General features: G+C 39.7%; 1 protein-coding gene across 2 annotated transcripts; it reads left to right on the forward strand.

Annotated features, from left to right (window-relative positions):
* Positions 1 to 610: 610 nt before the first annotated feature.
* Positions 611 to 11,733, forward strand: LOC112150637 (tumor necrosis factor ligand superfamily member 6). 2 transcript variants are annotated; one of them, XM_024279066.2, is made up of 8 exons: positions 611 to 760; positions 896 to 936; positions 1,019 to 1,093; positions 1,174 to 1,363; positions 8,601 to 8,662; positions 9,143 to 9,191; positions 9,294 to 9,362; positions 9,440 to 11,733. In XM_024279066.2, exons 1-8 carry the CDS (start codon positions 694 to 696, stop codon positions 9,853 to 9,855), a joined length of 969 nt encoding a protein of 322 aa, XP_024134834.1. In that variant the 5' UTR covers positions 611 to 693; the 3' UTR covers positions 9,856 to 11,733. The 2 variants fall into 2 exon arrangements, with proteins under 2 accessions (XP_024134834.1, XP_024134835.1); XM_024279067.2 differs by lacking the exons at positions 8,601 to 8,662; positions 9,143 to 9,191; positions 9,294 to 9,362; positions 9,440 to 11,733 and adding an exon at positions 4,338 to 5,804.
* Positions 11,734 to 15,008: the final 3,275 nt, after the last annotated feature.

The following is a 15,008-nucleotide window of genomic DNA, read 5'->3' on the forward strand; positions in this document are numbered from 1 at the left end:
ACCAAAAAAAAAAAACAATTTTTCATTTCAAACTTTTCTATAAATAAATGCGCCATAATAAAGAAAATGTTATGTATACCTGAAACATGTTTGTAATTATATTCAGATCTACACAAAGACTAAGATTTACGCAAACTGCTGGACACCTTGGTCCATGTTTCAAGAGGGGAAGGTGGATAGTCAACATTGTCACAGCAGCTTGCGCCCGTTGCATGGGCCGGTCCCTGACCAGGGCAGTCAGAGCGCACTGGGAACAGCTTGCCGCGGTCATCCTCCAAAATACCAAAACAAAAAAAGATAGGTCGTTCTGTCAAAAAACATGGAAATAGTACAAAGTCTAATGTTACCGTTGATGTTGAATAAACTGCAAGATCAGCCTAAATGTTCATTACTCTGTCAGAAAAATCAGATCTTCCTAAAATGTTTTCTATAAGCTCTCCTTTATTAGAACTTATAGAAAACATTTAGCTGACAGTAATAATTTACTTGTGAAAAATATCCTTGTTTTCCCAGCTCTGTTTGTACAATTGTAGCACAGAAGTGAGCTGGGATCCAGCCCTATCCAATATGGCCTACACCTCCCAAATTCCGCGAGATTTCCGAAGGAGTTTCTTACCACGTGACCATCTTTATATCACGTGACTTTGTTTTTTTCCGGATTCATGGCTTCCCTTCTTTGAGGACAGAGTGGACATGGCGAGAAATGAAGAGAAACAGCAGGGACGACTGAACAGACTTTGGCTACAGAAAGAAAGACAAGGTAGGAATCCGTTTATTATCATATGGGAAACTGTAAATTAATAGTTTGTGGCGTATTAGCTGCACGTTAAAAGTTACCTGTAGCTAACTGTTAGCTATGAGCCAACTTTCCACACTGTCTTCAAATATTTTTCAGAGGGGCGCCTTAAAGATGTCCACGAGCGCCGACCTAAACTGGTAACGGCACATTTGAGTTGGCAACATTTTGTTTTTTCAAACAATTTACGTAAATATTAACTTTCAGCCCTTTCGTTCACAGTCTTCTCTAAATTCAGCCTCTTCTGTGAAAAAGTGGATCCCCAGCATCAACAATGAAATCGAGTATTTATTGCAGGTATTTTATTACAATGGGAAAGATATATATATATGTTTGTTTTGTTTTCATGACATTTCCTTTACGTGTCGTCTGTTCAGCAATCCCAGCTGACTCATTACCCAGAGAGGAAGATCGAAGAGTTCCAGCTGCGCATCGAAGCCCTTCAAAAGGAACACAAGAGCTTTATTGCCAAGCTGCGCTCCCTGGACCCCTCCTGTAAGCAGAAGCCTTGGACTCTTAGAGCTTACACTAAAAGGAGAGCAGACACACGAACTTCACCAAGCACAGGTCAGTGCTAATCACCATGTTACTGCAAGCCTAAGCTTTCAAAGAACAAACAAATGAAAAACCTCATCTGCTTTTTTTTATTTTAATGCTGTCATGCAATTCTTTTTCAGGATTAATATATATACATATATATATATACTCTTTTTCTATTTCCAAACGTAATAACTGCTGTGAAAAGCAGAATTTTGACATATTTTTATTTAGCTTGATGGTATTTGCACTTATTTACATGTGACCAGCATAAAAACTGATGGAAATTCATGTTCGCCTCATGTCCAAGACTGGATTTTGATGTTGGTGCATGTATTTTAAGTCACACTTAAAGTTCAAGTCCCGTTAACTGCCACCTCCTAGCTGTGTGAAATGTGTTCTTCGCGTTTGATCCATTTTCTGGAGAAGGGGTGAGCTCCAGAAACAGCCCCACTCAGGAAACATTTGGTGGTTTAACCACTGTGCGGCCAAGGCCATAAGAATGGTAACAGTTTGGCAGATGTATTTGATGCTATGATCCCAGTTTAAAAATGTTTTTTGTATCAGATAAATATGCTAGCTGGAGCCTTTTTCTCAAAGTACAATGACATTTTCTGTTTGAAGGTAAATTCTGAAGCAATTGAGATTTATTTACCAAAAATAATGAAAGTTTTAGTTTCATATGAAAATGGGGTAAATTGTGTTTTTATTAAAATTATAAATTATTCTTATTATTTAGCACTTTGAGATGTTTTTAATAGGGAAAGGACTTTACTAAACGTTATCAGTCATTAATGCTTTAAACTTCATCACTCTCCCTCATTTCTGGTCTTGGGTGACAATACTTCACAAGCTCTCTTTTATGGATTTTAGCACAGAGGCAAAATAAAAACTCACGGATATTTAGAAGCTGTTCATTTGACAGCAATGCATTATCTGTAGCAGTAGAATGCGGAATTCTTGCACTATTTACAGATTAATCTTAATAGATAACTATTTAATTTGAATAAATATAAATATTTGTTCAAAATGTGTTTACTTTTTTCAACTAAAATCATCATAATTCATTTTTTGTCAATTTGAATTTATTTTAAAGAAATCGTGATAAAATGGAAATCGTGAAATAAAATTGAAAAAAATCGTGATTTTCTTTTTTTTGCCATATCACCCAGCCCTAACATCACATATATTGCACATCTAAAGCTTTTATCATGCAGCCCTAATCAGTGTGAATGCGTGCATGCATGGGTGAATGGGATTGTGACTGTGAGGCACTTTGGTCTTTCAAGGTTGGTAGAAAAGTGCTCTATAATTACATGCCATTTACCATGTATGCACTGTTGACCTTGCACCACTGTGCTTGTGTTCTGTGGCAGTCATCTCTGCTCAAAAGGGCTGGAAATCTAAGAGTAACTCATGAAACGATGCGATTCACGATACATAGCTTACGATACCGATAGTATCGTGAATTGGTAAGTATTATAATAATCAATGTGTTACTTTGGTAATATAAGCAGTATTTTTTAAACTAATGTATCTTTTTAATTTTCTCTGAAACCCTTTATTAAACAATTTAAAACACAATATATCAATTTAACATTCTTTGCTACAGTAACATAAATTATCAATCAATATTGATGTGTCTTTGACATAATAACATACACTTAAGGCAACAAATAAACAAAGTACCATTTAAAAACTAAAATTAAGAGAATATCAAATAACCTTCTCACTTCAAAGAAAAATAAATGTGGAAATAAAAATTCACAATGTTGTATTTTAATTCATTTTATTTTCTTTACGTCAGATAATTTATTAGTATTGAGCAGTGTTGGGCAGTAACGCGCTACTAAGTAACGCGTTACTGTAATCAGATTACTTTTACAGTAACTATTCATTTTCCCTCCTTCTTCTTATAATTTCTTGCACTTGATAATCAAAACTTTAGTCACTTGCTCCATATGCATACACACTAGCATACACACCAGTTGAAACAATAGCGGGGCTTGACGTCTCACTTTGACGACTGAATGATGTGACCCTCTCCACTAGGGGTTCACTTTCGGCTTATCCCTTTTCGGGGTCGCCACAGCGTAACAGCACCCACTGTTTCACATCAGTGATTTGGCAGAGTTTTTACACCGGATGCCCTTCCTGACAAAACCCTGTACTTGAGGGGCACAGGGACCCAGTTAGGCAGCAGAATCAAGGGTCTTGCCTAAGGACCCAATCTGGGTGGGGGTCAGTGGACAACCCTGGGAATCGAACCCAGGGCTCCTGAGTGTCAGCCCTTTACCTAGCCCACTGAGCCACCCAGCCGCTGCAACCTTCTCCACTAGAATCTGGTATATTTTAGCTATGTGTTTGGAGAGGTCACTGCTGTTACCGCCCTTACAGCCATGTTTTTGTTACAGTTAAGATTGTGCGCGCTGTCCGCATCTACTTTGGAAAAATGCAGACACACTATAGATCTTTTTACTCGCTGATGCTCCGCATGCGTTTTAGCAGAGAAATATTACAGAGTAGGGGCAGCTCCTCCCCTCCTTACTGCAGCAGGAAAAGCAGCAAGGAAAGACTTAGAGTGGTGGTGTTGCCATCGGTAAAAATTGATGGCATGCACCAGTACCAAACATTCCTACAATTACACACTAGTCACGCTAGTGAGAAGCGCACCCTGGTGGACTTCTATGGTATTATTTTAAAATCTGATTAAGGGTCAAGAAGGGACTGGGAATCATTTATGAGTTGAAATATCGCAATAGTTTCCCATACCGATATTTTGTCCCACCTCTACTGTTGAATTTGATGGTCTAATAATTCTTGGCTGTCCCAGTCATTTGTTGATGTACACTTGGGCAAACATCAATATGAAAGTGTGTTTGAGTGAATAAATTGGTAGATTCAAAGCAACTTAAAGCTCTTTGAGACCCAATAGGTAGAAAAGGGGATCATTCACAATTTTAGGTCACTGTAATACTTTCGGTTTTTGTTTCCTCATTCACAGGTAAACTCGCTCGGCTATGTGAACCATGTGAAGCTCTTAAGCCACAAAGACACGACGAAAACAAGCCATTCAGCAGTTTCTCATCTTCTGAAGGATCCCATGGCTTTTCTGAGAGTAGATCTCAAACCCAAGATCCCACCAGCCCTGTCTCACAAACCTCTGAGGTCATCAGTACCGTCCAAGACCAGCCCCTTACCTTTGACTGTACTAGACTGGCGGTGGCTGCAGCTGCGTTTAGAGGACCAGCAGCTCAGCTGAGTTCCTCTCAAACACACAACCTTGCACAGTTGTTGCAGTCCAGCCTGCCAAACCTGAGTAATACTTCTCAACAAAACTTTTCATTAAATTCCAGAAACAAAGACACTCAAAACACCACGCAGAATTCTGTTTTGGGACCCAGTCTCACCTGGAATAAGAAACTGGACGAAGAAGCAGCAGAAAGAAAACTCGAACAATTATCCAGCAGCACTAACACAGCAGAACAAAGCAGTGGTCATGTCCTGGGACTGGACTGTTACTCTTCCTCTGATGAAGACTGAAGCACGCATGGTGCATCTCAAGGTGCATCTCAAGTAAAAATACAGGACAGAAGTTCAATCGGTTCAGTTTAACTGGTTACTCAACTCAAAACACCTCCAAAGGTTTCCTGATCCTTTAAATGGTCTTTCCATCTGGGTCAGTAGGTATGCAGTCGTTTTCCAGCTCTTATATCAGCTCAGTGGCCCAGTGATAGTGTCCCCACTGAGCTGGGGACATTGTGGGTTCAAATCCACTGTTGGGGGTCATACCAAACTAGGAATGCGACCCATTTTTAGAGAGTGTCCCCTGAAGAGATTGGTCAAATGCAGAGAACGGATTTTACACACCCTTTTGTGTGACAACTTCAGCAACTGTCTTCAACAAAGACTTGACAAATTTCCAGAAGGCGGTCACCCACACCTTTCACAAGGAAGGCAAACCAAAAAAGGTCATTATTAAGCAAGGTGGTTGTTCACAGAGTGTGCATCCGAGCAATATAGAAAATTGAAAGCGACCAAAATGATTTCCAGAAACAGGAATTACTGCAGCCTTTAGAAGATTTTCACGCTAAATCAATTCAAGAATTTGACAGAGCATCAGAGGAAGTTGGCTCAGGTTGCAATCGGTGCATCACAAGTCATCACATACACATGAATACTAGATATGGGCGATAATATGCAACTTCTGGTTTCAAGCCAACCAGAGATCAGCGTCAAGAGTGTCTCACCAAGAGAATATGAACTGTTGCTCTGTGATCCAAAGATCCCTCTAAAGATTGAAGTAAATTTTGCTTTCAGTTTGAAATGTCTTCTGTTGCTGTTGGTCCTCTGGATTCTCTGAAATTCTGCAGACTGATTCGGTTCAAGCCACAGTGCACTGATGCTAGATTTAATTATAGGAACCAAGTATGGAGTTCTTGGGAATTAAAAGAGTTTTCAAAAGCCTGAAGATTGTACTAAAACATCATTTTTTAAGTGTTCTGACTTTATATACAATTTTACTAAATGTCAGGTTTTCTTTATATTTAGGCCACAATCATTACAAGAAGGAAAGCCTGGAAATATTTCAATCTATTACAGGAATTCTTTTTAAAATTGGAATTTCACTTTTTGAATCGACTGAAAAAAATTACCTTTTTTTGCCTTGTGGAAGAACCTATATTACTGCTTTCTGTGAAAACAATAATGGTGTGTATTGGCAAAAGTCTGGTGATTTGCATGTATCGCAATACCCAGCTCACGATACAATATGTACTGTGGTATGTTCCAAGCCTGTTTTAGAAAAAAAAATCACTAGTATGACATAGGAAAAGAAAAAACTCGACCTGAATATTAATTCATTGTAATAAAACAGTAAAATTAATTTTATCTAATGATCACCACGTTAAGCACTGCAACTGTATCGCAATTTGTGTTTTTATAGGATACTGGCAGCAACGTGGCACAGAATTATATTGGTTCCCATTCCAAGTAAAAACTAAGTAGCAGATGTCTCGTGAAGACAAAAACGTGAGGCTGACTGAATACTTAACACAAGCTAGTTGTGGTTCAAAGGCTCAGTGTTTTGTGCTTCCAACTAGATGTCGGGGATTTGAGTGGAAAACAAACGTAAGATGCATAGATAATTAAGTATCACCATGTCAGCATTGTTTAAATCAATACAAGTGAAGTATCACAATATATCACTGAATCGATTTTCTTTTCCTACACCCCTAGAAAACAATGATTGCTTCGTCAGTAAATGGGATCAGAATTGTTTAGTTATTTTTAACTATCTGATTCATGACGATGTTTGTTTGAAAAAAGTTTTCTTTTCTGTGACCAAATCTTTAAGGGAATACAACAAATTAACGAAAGAAAAGTAACAGAATTATAAAAGTAACACAGATATAATCTGCAAGTGGAAATATAGAGTTATATGAAAAGAAAGTCGGTGTAAAACTTCATTTCAAATTCAAGAAGACCTGTGATTTCCAAAGAAACGAGTTGAGTAATGTTGCATCAATCAGAGGATTCCATTGTCACGTCATTCTGACCACAGCTTGCTTCCAACATGCAACAATTGAGCGAAAGACACCGAGAAGCCAAATCTGATTGGGAGAAGTAGTTGCTGACTCATTGAATTTGTCTGCCATCTGATCACGTTAACTGGCTCGCTCGGCAGTGAGCTCCAGCTGGTTAGACCCCAAAACCCCACCCTCCCACTTAACCCACGATGCATCGCTACCGCTTTATACAGCATAGCAAGGAGCGCTTTCAGCATGACACTTCTGGGAAACGTTCAGCCACTGCATCTAAGGTGCAGGCAGTGTGAAGCTTTACGGTTAGGCCTGACGTAATTATAACCCCTTTAGGTTGGAGAGCTTTATGCACACTGCAAGGTGGGTTTCCCTTTGGGTCTTCGTGATCCGGGAGAAACGAAACAAACCCCTTACAACCATGGAGACCAAACCAAACCTTTTTTTTTTTTTATTGCCGATCTGCAGAATCCTCACCAAGTGACTTGAGATAACGATGCCCTTTAGCAAAACCACTAAACACCCACCAGTGAGGGCTATCTAATTTAGTTAACTAGTGCAAGAGACAGGTGATGCAGAAGGAAACCGTGTCACCCACAACTGAAGCTGCAGCTCATCTGCTCTTTATCCTTTGTATCTACAAACCACAGTGGCATGAGCCCTTCAACAGAGAGAGGACAGACATTCTAGTCTGCTTAGATTTCCTCTAAGCTCAGAGCTGCTGCATTGGTTTATTTTTTATTTTTTTTTTCACCTCAGTGGAACATCTCGAGCTATCATCTCTTCACAGGCAACCAGAATGTGAACCAGCACAGAGATGTTCATTCTTTTCATGTGGCAGCACCATCTCCCACCAAGACTACACCGTGTGCTACTGAAACTGCTGCATCACTGTTTACTAACACTCCCAGCTGTATCTAAAGCACAATTCAACTATTAAATTAGGTTGGATTCAATCAATTATAATCTTTATTTAAAAAAAAAATAAATCTTTAAATTGAATTGCTTTTTAAAAGGTTTACCACAAAACTCTGACAACAAAACGTGTTTCATTTAATGGGCAACAGGTCATGTGCTGACTCTAAATAGCCGCTCAGGTACTTGAGTGGGTTTCTCACTTATTCATTTAGTGGAACTTCTGAGAAGGTCTCTTTCTACTTTTGACTTTGAGGTACAGAAAAATGTACAGGTCAGCCCAAACCTCAAACTTCCTTTTGTTTTAAGGCTCTCTGTTGCACAACGCACGGCAGAAATTAACCATCTTGCATGCAGAAATGTGTGCACATAAGAGGCAAAGAGATAATGCAGGTCAAGGCAGATGAGATGTTTGATGGCTTCTGCTTAAGCAGATTAATGGAACATGCAGATTTTGGGGCTCAGGCGTGGGAGTATGCTGTGGGTGGAGAGTGTCTTGACAGCTGAAGTTCCATCCACTCAGACAAGATGTGCTCAGATGCAAGAGCACACCTCCTTTGAGCAGAGCTGACAGGTTCACAGGAGGATCTGCACCATGAGCTGCGAGCAGAGATACCCAGTGCCGGAGGTGTTTTATGTGGACGGGGGTGGGGGTCCGCTCCATTCTTCGCAGCATCCGGACATCGTGACCTGGAGTTCTTTCCCACCTGCCCGGGAGAGGATGAAGAGGCATGGGAAGAGCTGGGGCTCCATGAGTCTCAGCCCTGGTGTGGCCTTGATTGCACTGATGCTGTTCCTGCTGGTGTTTGCAGCCCTGGGGTTTGAAGCCTACCAGATATTGAACTTAAGGGAAAAAGTCAAAGACATGGAAAAGGTAAGATCTTTTGCAAAAAAAAAAAAAAAAAGCTAAAAAGGGTACAATCATGTAGGTTTGTAAATTTTCCGAAAAACTACTTTAAAAGCAAATTCTTGATATTTATTATATTGTAAATTAAGCAATGTCGCAAAGAAGTCATACAGAATTTTTTTTCTTTTTTTTGAGACATGCAACAACAATTAAAAAGGTGTGACTTGGGTGGCTTTTGAGGTATCAGTGGAGGAGGGAGAATGGAAAAGTGGCTGGAAAGTTTTGGCATTCTTACCATGTTTACTAAGTAGCTAATTAGTTTGGTTTGATGAGTATCTTAGCAGCTGAGCTGTGACATTTAAAAGCTCCAAAACCAATAGATTCTTTCCTGCCTGTGGTCGTTCAGTCCTCCATCTGAGCTGTCTGAGAAAGCATTCGGATGAAAGCACGAATGCAGCGACTCGACTGATGTGGTATTGACAAAATGTTTGTTTCATTTCCCTTTAGGTTGAACCTCAAGAAGCGGCAGAATTTAGTGCGCCTCTGAAGCAGACTGGTAGGTCTCAGCAGTTTTTTCAAGCACACTGCTATAAATAAAGACAGAAATGCTCCAGAGATAAGGTTAAAAATGACGATAAATCTTTGTTTTGTTTTTTAGGTTATTTGAAATCTGGACTTGAACTAAAGGAAGAAGATGAAAGCAGCCGACCTGCAGCACATGTGTTAGGTAAGATATCTTAGTTTAAACACACCAGACCCCTTTCTTCTTTGCCTCTAAGCAGATTTTTTTTTTCCCTTTGGCAGGGCGTATTCAGAACTATGGTTCAGAAAAGACGTTGCGTTGGGAGCCAAAAACAGGCCAGGCGTTCACCTCAGGAGGAGTGGTTTACCGATTTCAAGACGGGTCCCTGCAGGTCAATGAGACTGGATTCTTCCAGATTTACTCCCGAGTGGAATTTATTTTTAGAAAGTGCTCCCCCACTACCTCGTTTGAACACCTGGTGTTCAAAAAACAAGCCAAAAAGCCCTCCCCCACGACCCTGATGGTGGCTCGCAGGGTGGGGTTCTGCCATCCGCCGGAGCAGCCCTTGACCATAGAGAGCTACCTCGGCTCGGCCCACCACCTGGAGCAAGGCGACAGAGTCTTTGTGAATGTATCGCAACCAAACATTCTCAGTCACTCACATTATGGCAACTTCTTTGGCCTCTACAAGATCTGAGGACATGTCAACGGGTGAATGATACATGGAAAATGTTGCACATCCTCCTAATTGGCAGCTTAATCAGAAGTTATAGCGCTTCAGATAATAAATACATGATGGATTTTTAGGCATATTTGTGAGGAGATTGTGCCTTTTATTGATTGTGTGAAGTCAGTTAACACTAAGGTGCTGATTTAGTTGTAGCACGTGAAGTATTTATTTTGGTGTGGAGCTGAAAACTTGTTTGCCTGTTTTATATTTCTGGTATTATCATGCAAATAAAAACATAATTTAAGTGGATTTGTGTTTGTTGGAGCACCAAATGAAAAAAAAAATGGAAACTGCAACACATGAATGAAGAGGTGTGACATGTTGGAGTAGACAGAAGGGCACCCACATACGTTTTTAACATGACCATTGGAAAAAATGCACATTAAGACACCAACTCAGATTTTTTCTCCAGATAGTGGTTGAAATTTGAATGCATTCTTCCTTGCAGAAGTTCAAAAGAAAATCCCCTTCTCTCTTTTTCTTTTCTGATTGATTACTGTTTCATGCAATTGTGCACAATTAGTGCCAGTGCCGGTCTTTGCACCCCCCCCCCCTTTTTTCTTTCTCTTAAATCAACCCTGTCAGCGCTTTGTTCATTTTCAGTACACCACAAACCCGTATTACTGAAGTGAGATGGAGTGCAGGCTGAGATGCACTCTGTGAGGGGACAAGCAGTGGCAGTTTTGACGCGTTTCCTTCCTGTGCGAGCACCGCAAGGGTCTTGCACGGATGTAGGTGGATTTTTGTCGAGGAGTTTATTTCTTTGCAAATGCAGACTTAAACTGCACACAAACGTTTGACACTCTTCTCAAGCTTAACAAGGAAAGCATGTCACTTGGGAATAAATAATAATTTTTATTCAGTGAGCAATCAAGTAACATCATTTTGAGACATTTATTTATTTAACTAGAGTAAACAAAATGATTGAGTCTAAGAGTCTAATTTTTTAAGTAAATCCAGAACTGTGTAACACAACGATTGATTGCCTTTGGCATCCATATTCCTTTGGAGCTGCATATTGTCTAAGTATTAACAGCAGTCACCACAATGTCACCTTTTAAACTTAAAGTGGAGCAGCTAAAAGTTGCACCACCTGTGTCACCTGCTGTTGCCCACATTTGTGCATGTGTTGCCAATCTTGCTGCAAGACTTCACAAGACTTTGCATGTTGTGGTCACATCCGTTTCATCACATTAGGTTCAGTCCTGATATTTTTTAGCTTTTATCAACTGGTGTACAAAAGAATTCTACCTGCATAGTACATAATAGATTCAACCCCTTGATGCCTGAACTTATTTCCAGCTATGTCAAAAAAAATAAATCTTATGTTTTTGCTTTCATGTAGATGCTAAATAAAGATAAGTTTGGACCAGACATGGTTTGTGGGTATTTCCAACAGAGGTTTTTTTTTTTGTTTTTTTAAAAAAGGTTGAAAGCGTTGGTTAAAAAGAGTAAGGACACAAGTTCTGCAAAATCGAAAGCTTTCTGACCGCGTGTTTTATTGACTGATCATGAGCCCTTTAAAAACCACATAGTGGTTTGCAGAGAATGATGAGAACCTGGGCGCTCATCAAGCACAGGGCCTGATGGACTGTCATAGGAAACCATAAAGTAAGATTTGGCAGACAGATTAAATGAAAGTAGCCTTGAGTGTAGACCATGTGATGAGGGAATGAGCGTCTGAAACTTTCACTTAAAACACATAACAATAAATACGATCTAGGAAACAACTTTTCAAATTGATTTCAATCATCATTATACTTAAAATTAAGCTGAAAATCATTGGGTGAAATCTGTCACTAAAATTGGTCATTAAAACTAAAAAAGCAGTTTTAAAAAAAAAAACATTTGAATACGAATCATTCATCCTGCCCATCATTTTAGAAAGGTGCTTTAAAAACGGAGAGAAAAATATGATGAAATACATTTTACAGTTTTAAGTATCATGTATTCAAGCTGCAAGTAAAAAATATAGTGTTCAGTGACGTTAAGCTGCACGTAACTGTAAAAAAAGAGACTTTAGTTGACTCTAATTGTGATTGTAAAACATTACAGAGGTTAGAATAAAGTGAAGGTCAATGTAAGATTGTCTAAGATTAAGTAATGTAGTGATAATAGCTGATGGTTGTAGGAAAATTAGGAATCAGGTTGAAATAAGGAGACAGATGTGATAAAGATTTACATACCCTTTACAAAAAAAACAGACTACTTGTTATCAGACAAATAGTGGTCCCTGAATCTGTATTCTATGAAAGATTACCTTTTTTAATGGGATTATGGAAATGAATACACTTTTTCATGATATTCTATTTTTTAGGAAAGGGTCTATAGATGACAGGAAAAAAAAGAAAATGACATCAATATTGCTGCTGAGTCATCACAGTGTTCTTCTTTAACACTCCTGTTAAGATTTGTAACACATCAGCGTATGTGAAATTCAGTTCTTGCATTTTACAAATCTGGAGGAGGAAAGTAATGCTGTCATTTGATGGTTTCATTGCTTCTAATCTAATTCTTTAATGATGAGTATGAAGCAGAGACTCAATGAGACCCATGCCGGGAGGGTGTGTGGCTTTTTCAGAGTAAGATCTATAGTAAAAATCTCCTTGGAAGCTCTCAGGTCCTCATGGAAACCATTTCTCAGATGAAGAGCATTAAAATGAAATGCAGCCTCATTTTTGGTTCTTAATGTTGGAAACCAGTACCTGAGGACCTGGGTTGGAACTTGAGAGTTCTGGGGCTTTATGAGGTATAAGAAGATCTGAACGATAGGAAAGGATGATTTTAAGATTAAAAAACGAACGAAAAAAACATCTGCTGTTTGCATGGAGTTTTTTAAAGACTTTAACACAAGCTTAATGCAAACTCTCCTTCTGGTTCCAAAAAAAAGAGGTGAGCAGCTGAGTTCTTAACTAACTGAAGTTTGTTAGTAGACTGCTCAGTAAAACTAGAAAGGAGAACATGGCACCAATCAAGTCTGCATGAGATAAACGCATGAGGTCTCTGCCCTGAGCCTGGAGAGAAACTATTTGAATCTTGGGATGTTTCCCAAAGGAGAAAAAGCTCTCCTAGTTATTTACTAAATATGTGGATGAAGCTGTGATGTGCAGTGAGAATCATAGCTGGTGAGGCACTGACGTCATCTGTCAGATTTACAAAAATATAAACCCTACAGAGTAGCTTATTCACCGTTTCATCTGCAACATGAATGGGATTTAACCTTCGAACAATTTCTTACTCAAGCGTTTTTAATTTAGAAAAAAACTTTTGCGTTTTCTGTGAAAATTAGCGCAGCCAGGGGCCGGAGGGGATCTGGTTTGGGGACCACAGGATTTTCTCTCTGCTCTTTGCAGATGATGTTGTTTTGTTGACTTCATCGAGCCAGGACCTCCAGCATGTATTGGAGCGGTTTGCAGCCGAGTGTGAAGCGACTGGGATGAGGGTCAGCACCACTAAGTCTGAGGCCATGGTTCTCGACCGGAGAAAGGTAGTTTGCCCTCTCTCGGTGGGTCGAGAGCTCCTGCCTCAGGTGGAGGAGTTCTTGGGGTCTTGTTCACGAGTGAGGGAAGATCGGAGCGTGAGATCATCAGGCGGATTGGAGCGGCGTCCGCTATTTTGCGGTCGCTGCACCATTCTGTTGTGGTGAAAAGAGAGCTGAGCCAGAAAGCAAAGCTCTCAATATACCAGTCGATCTTCGTTCCAGTATTCACCTACGGTCATGAACTTTGGGTCATGACCGAAAGAACAAGATCCCGAGTACAAGCGGCTGAAATGAGTTTTCTCCAGAGGGTGGCTGGGCGCTCCCTCAGAGAAAGGGTGAGAAGCTCAGTCACCCGGAGAGAGCTCGGAGTAGAGCCGCTTCTCCTCCACATCGAGAGGAGCCAGTTGAGATGGCTTGGGCATCTGATCCGGATGCCTCCTGGACGCCTCCCTGGAGAGATGTTCCGGGCATGTCCCACTGGGTGGAGGCCCTGGGGAAGACCCAGGACACAGTGGAGAGACTATGTCGCTCAAGTGGCCTGGGAACGCCTTGGGGTCCCCCCAGAGGAGCTGGAGGAAGTGGACGGGGAGAGGGAAGTCTGGGCATCTTTGCTTGGACTCCTGCCCCCGCGACCCGGTCTCGAATAAGCGGAAGAAGATGGATGGATGGACTATTGAACATTTGTTTTTTGAATGTATACATGTTAAGCTATTTTGGTCCTCTTTTCCTAATTGTTGTCAGGTAAAATTATTACATTTGACCATTTCAATTGGAATGCCATTACAATTAAAACATACCTTAGGGATAAAATCCAAGACTTTATGATCAACACATTGATTTGCATCACAAGATGCAAATTCATAAAGTTGACAGCCCACATAAATGGCCGATTGAATTACAATCAAAATCTCTACAGTGCATGAAAAATGAAAATGCCAAGAAACTTTCTCATTTCCTAGATTTATTTAAGATCTTGGATAAATCCTCTCACAAGTCCCTTTTCATTGTTTTATGTTATTTTCATGTGTTTGTTTCATGGGGAAATTAAGATGGTTGATTTATTCTACTGCTGTTTAACGTAACATGATGGCATTGTTGAAGATAGGGATGCCTTCATTATTTGTGTTGTCTTTTTATGAGTAAATAATAATTAAAAAAAAGATTGTAAACAGATAAAGTTTGTTGTTTAAAATTTTATTTCAACATTTTTTTTCTGTATAAAAACTGCAGAGGAGATCAAAAGCATTAAAATTTTGTTATTATTGACTCTTTACTTATAAATGCAGAATCAACTTTTCTGGGATTACTAGCACCCTCTGCCTGAAGGGAGTCGTACTGCATGCCTCGCTTAGTGTATTTATTTTAGCGGATAAAAAAGACTAATTGGGTCAAAAACTGCCACTAATGTAATCAGACAGTTGGCGGGAAATAAGCAAATGAGGTCATTAAAAGTAACATATACTTGTCTACAAGTTAATGTTTAATTTTTTTATTATAATTTAAAAAAGTATATTAATCGTATGCATGTATTGTTTTAAACTATATTTTGCAGGTGAGGCACATCCTCTCCTGACTTCACCTCACTGGGAAAAAAGTTCTCAGGTGATGTCTTGAAGATGAGTCATGATGGGTTTCATCA

The sequence above is a fragment of the Oryzias melastigma genome, linkage group LG4 (assembly GCF_002922805.2).
Source record: "Oryzias melastigma strain HK-1 linkage group LG4, ASM292280v2, whole genome shotgun sequence".
NCBI lineage: Eukaryota > Metazoa > Chordata > Actinopteri > Beloniformes > Adrianichthyidae > Oryzias > Oryzias melastigma.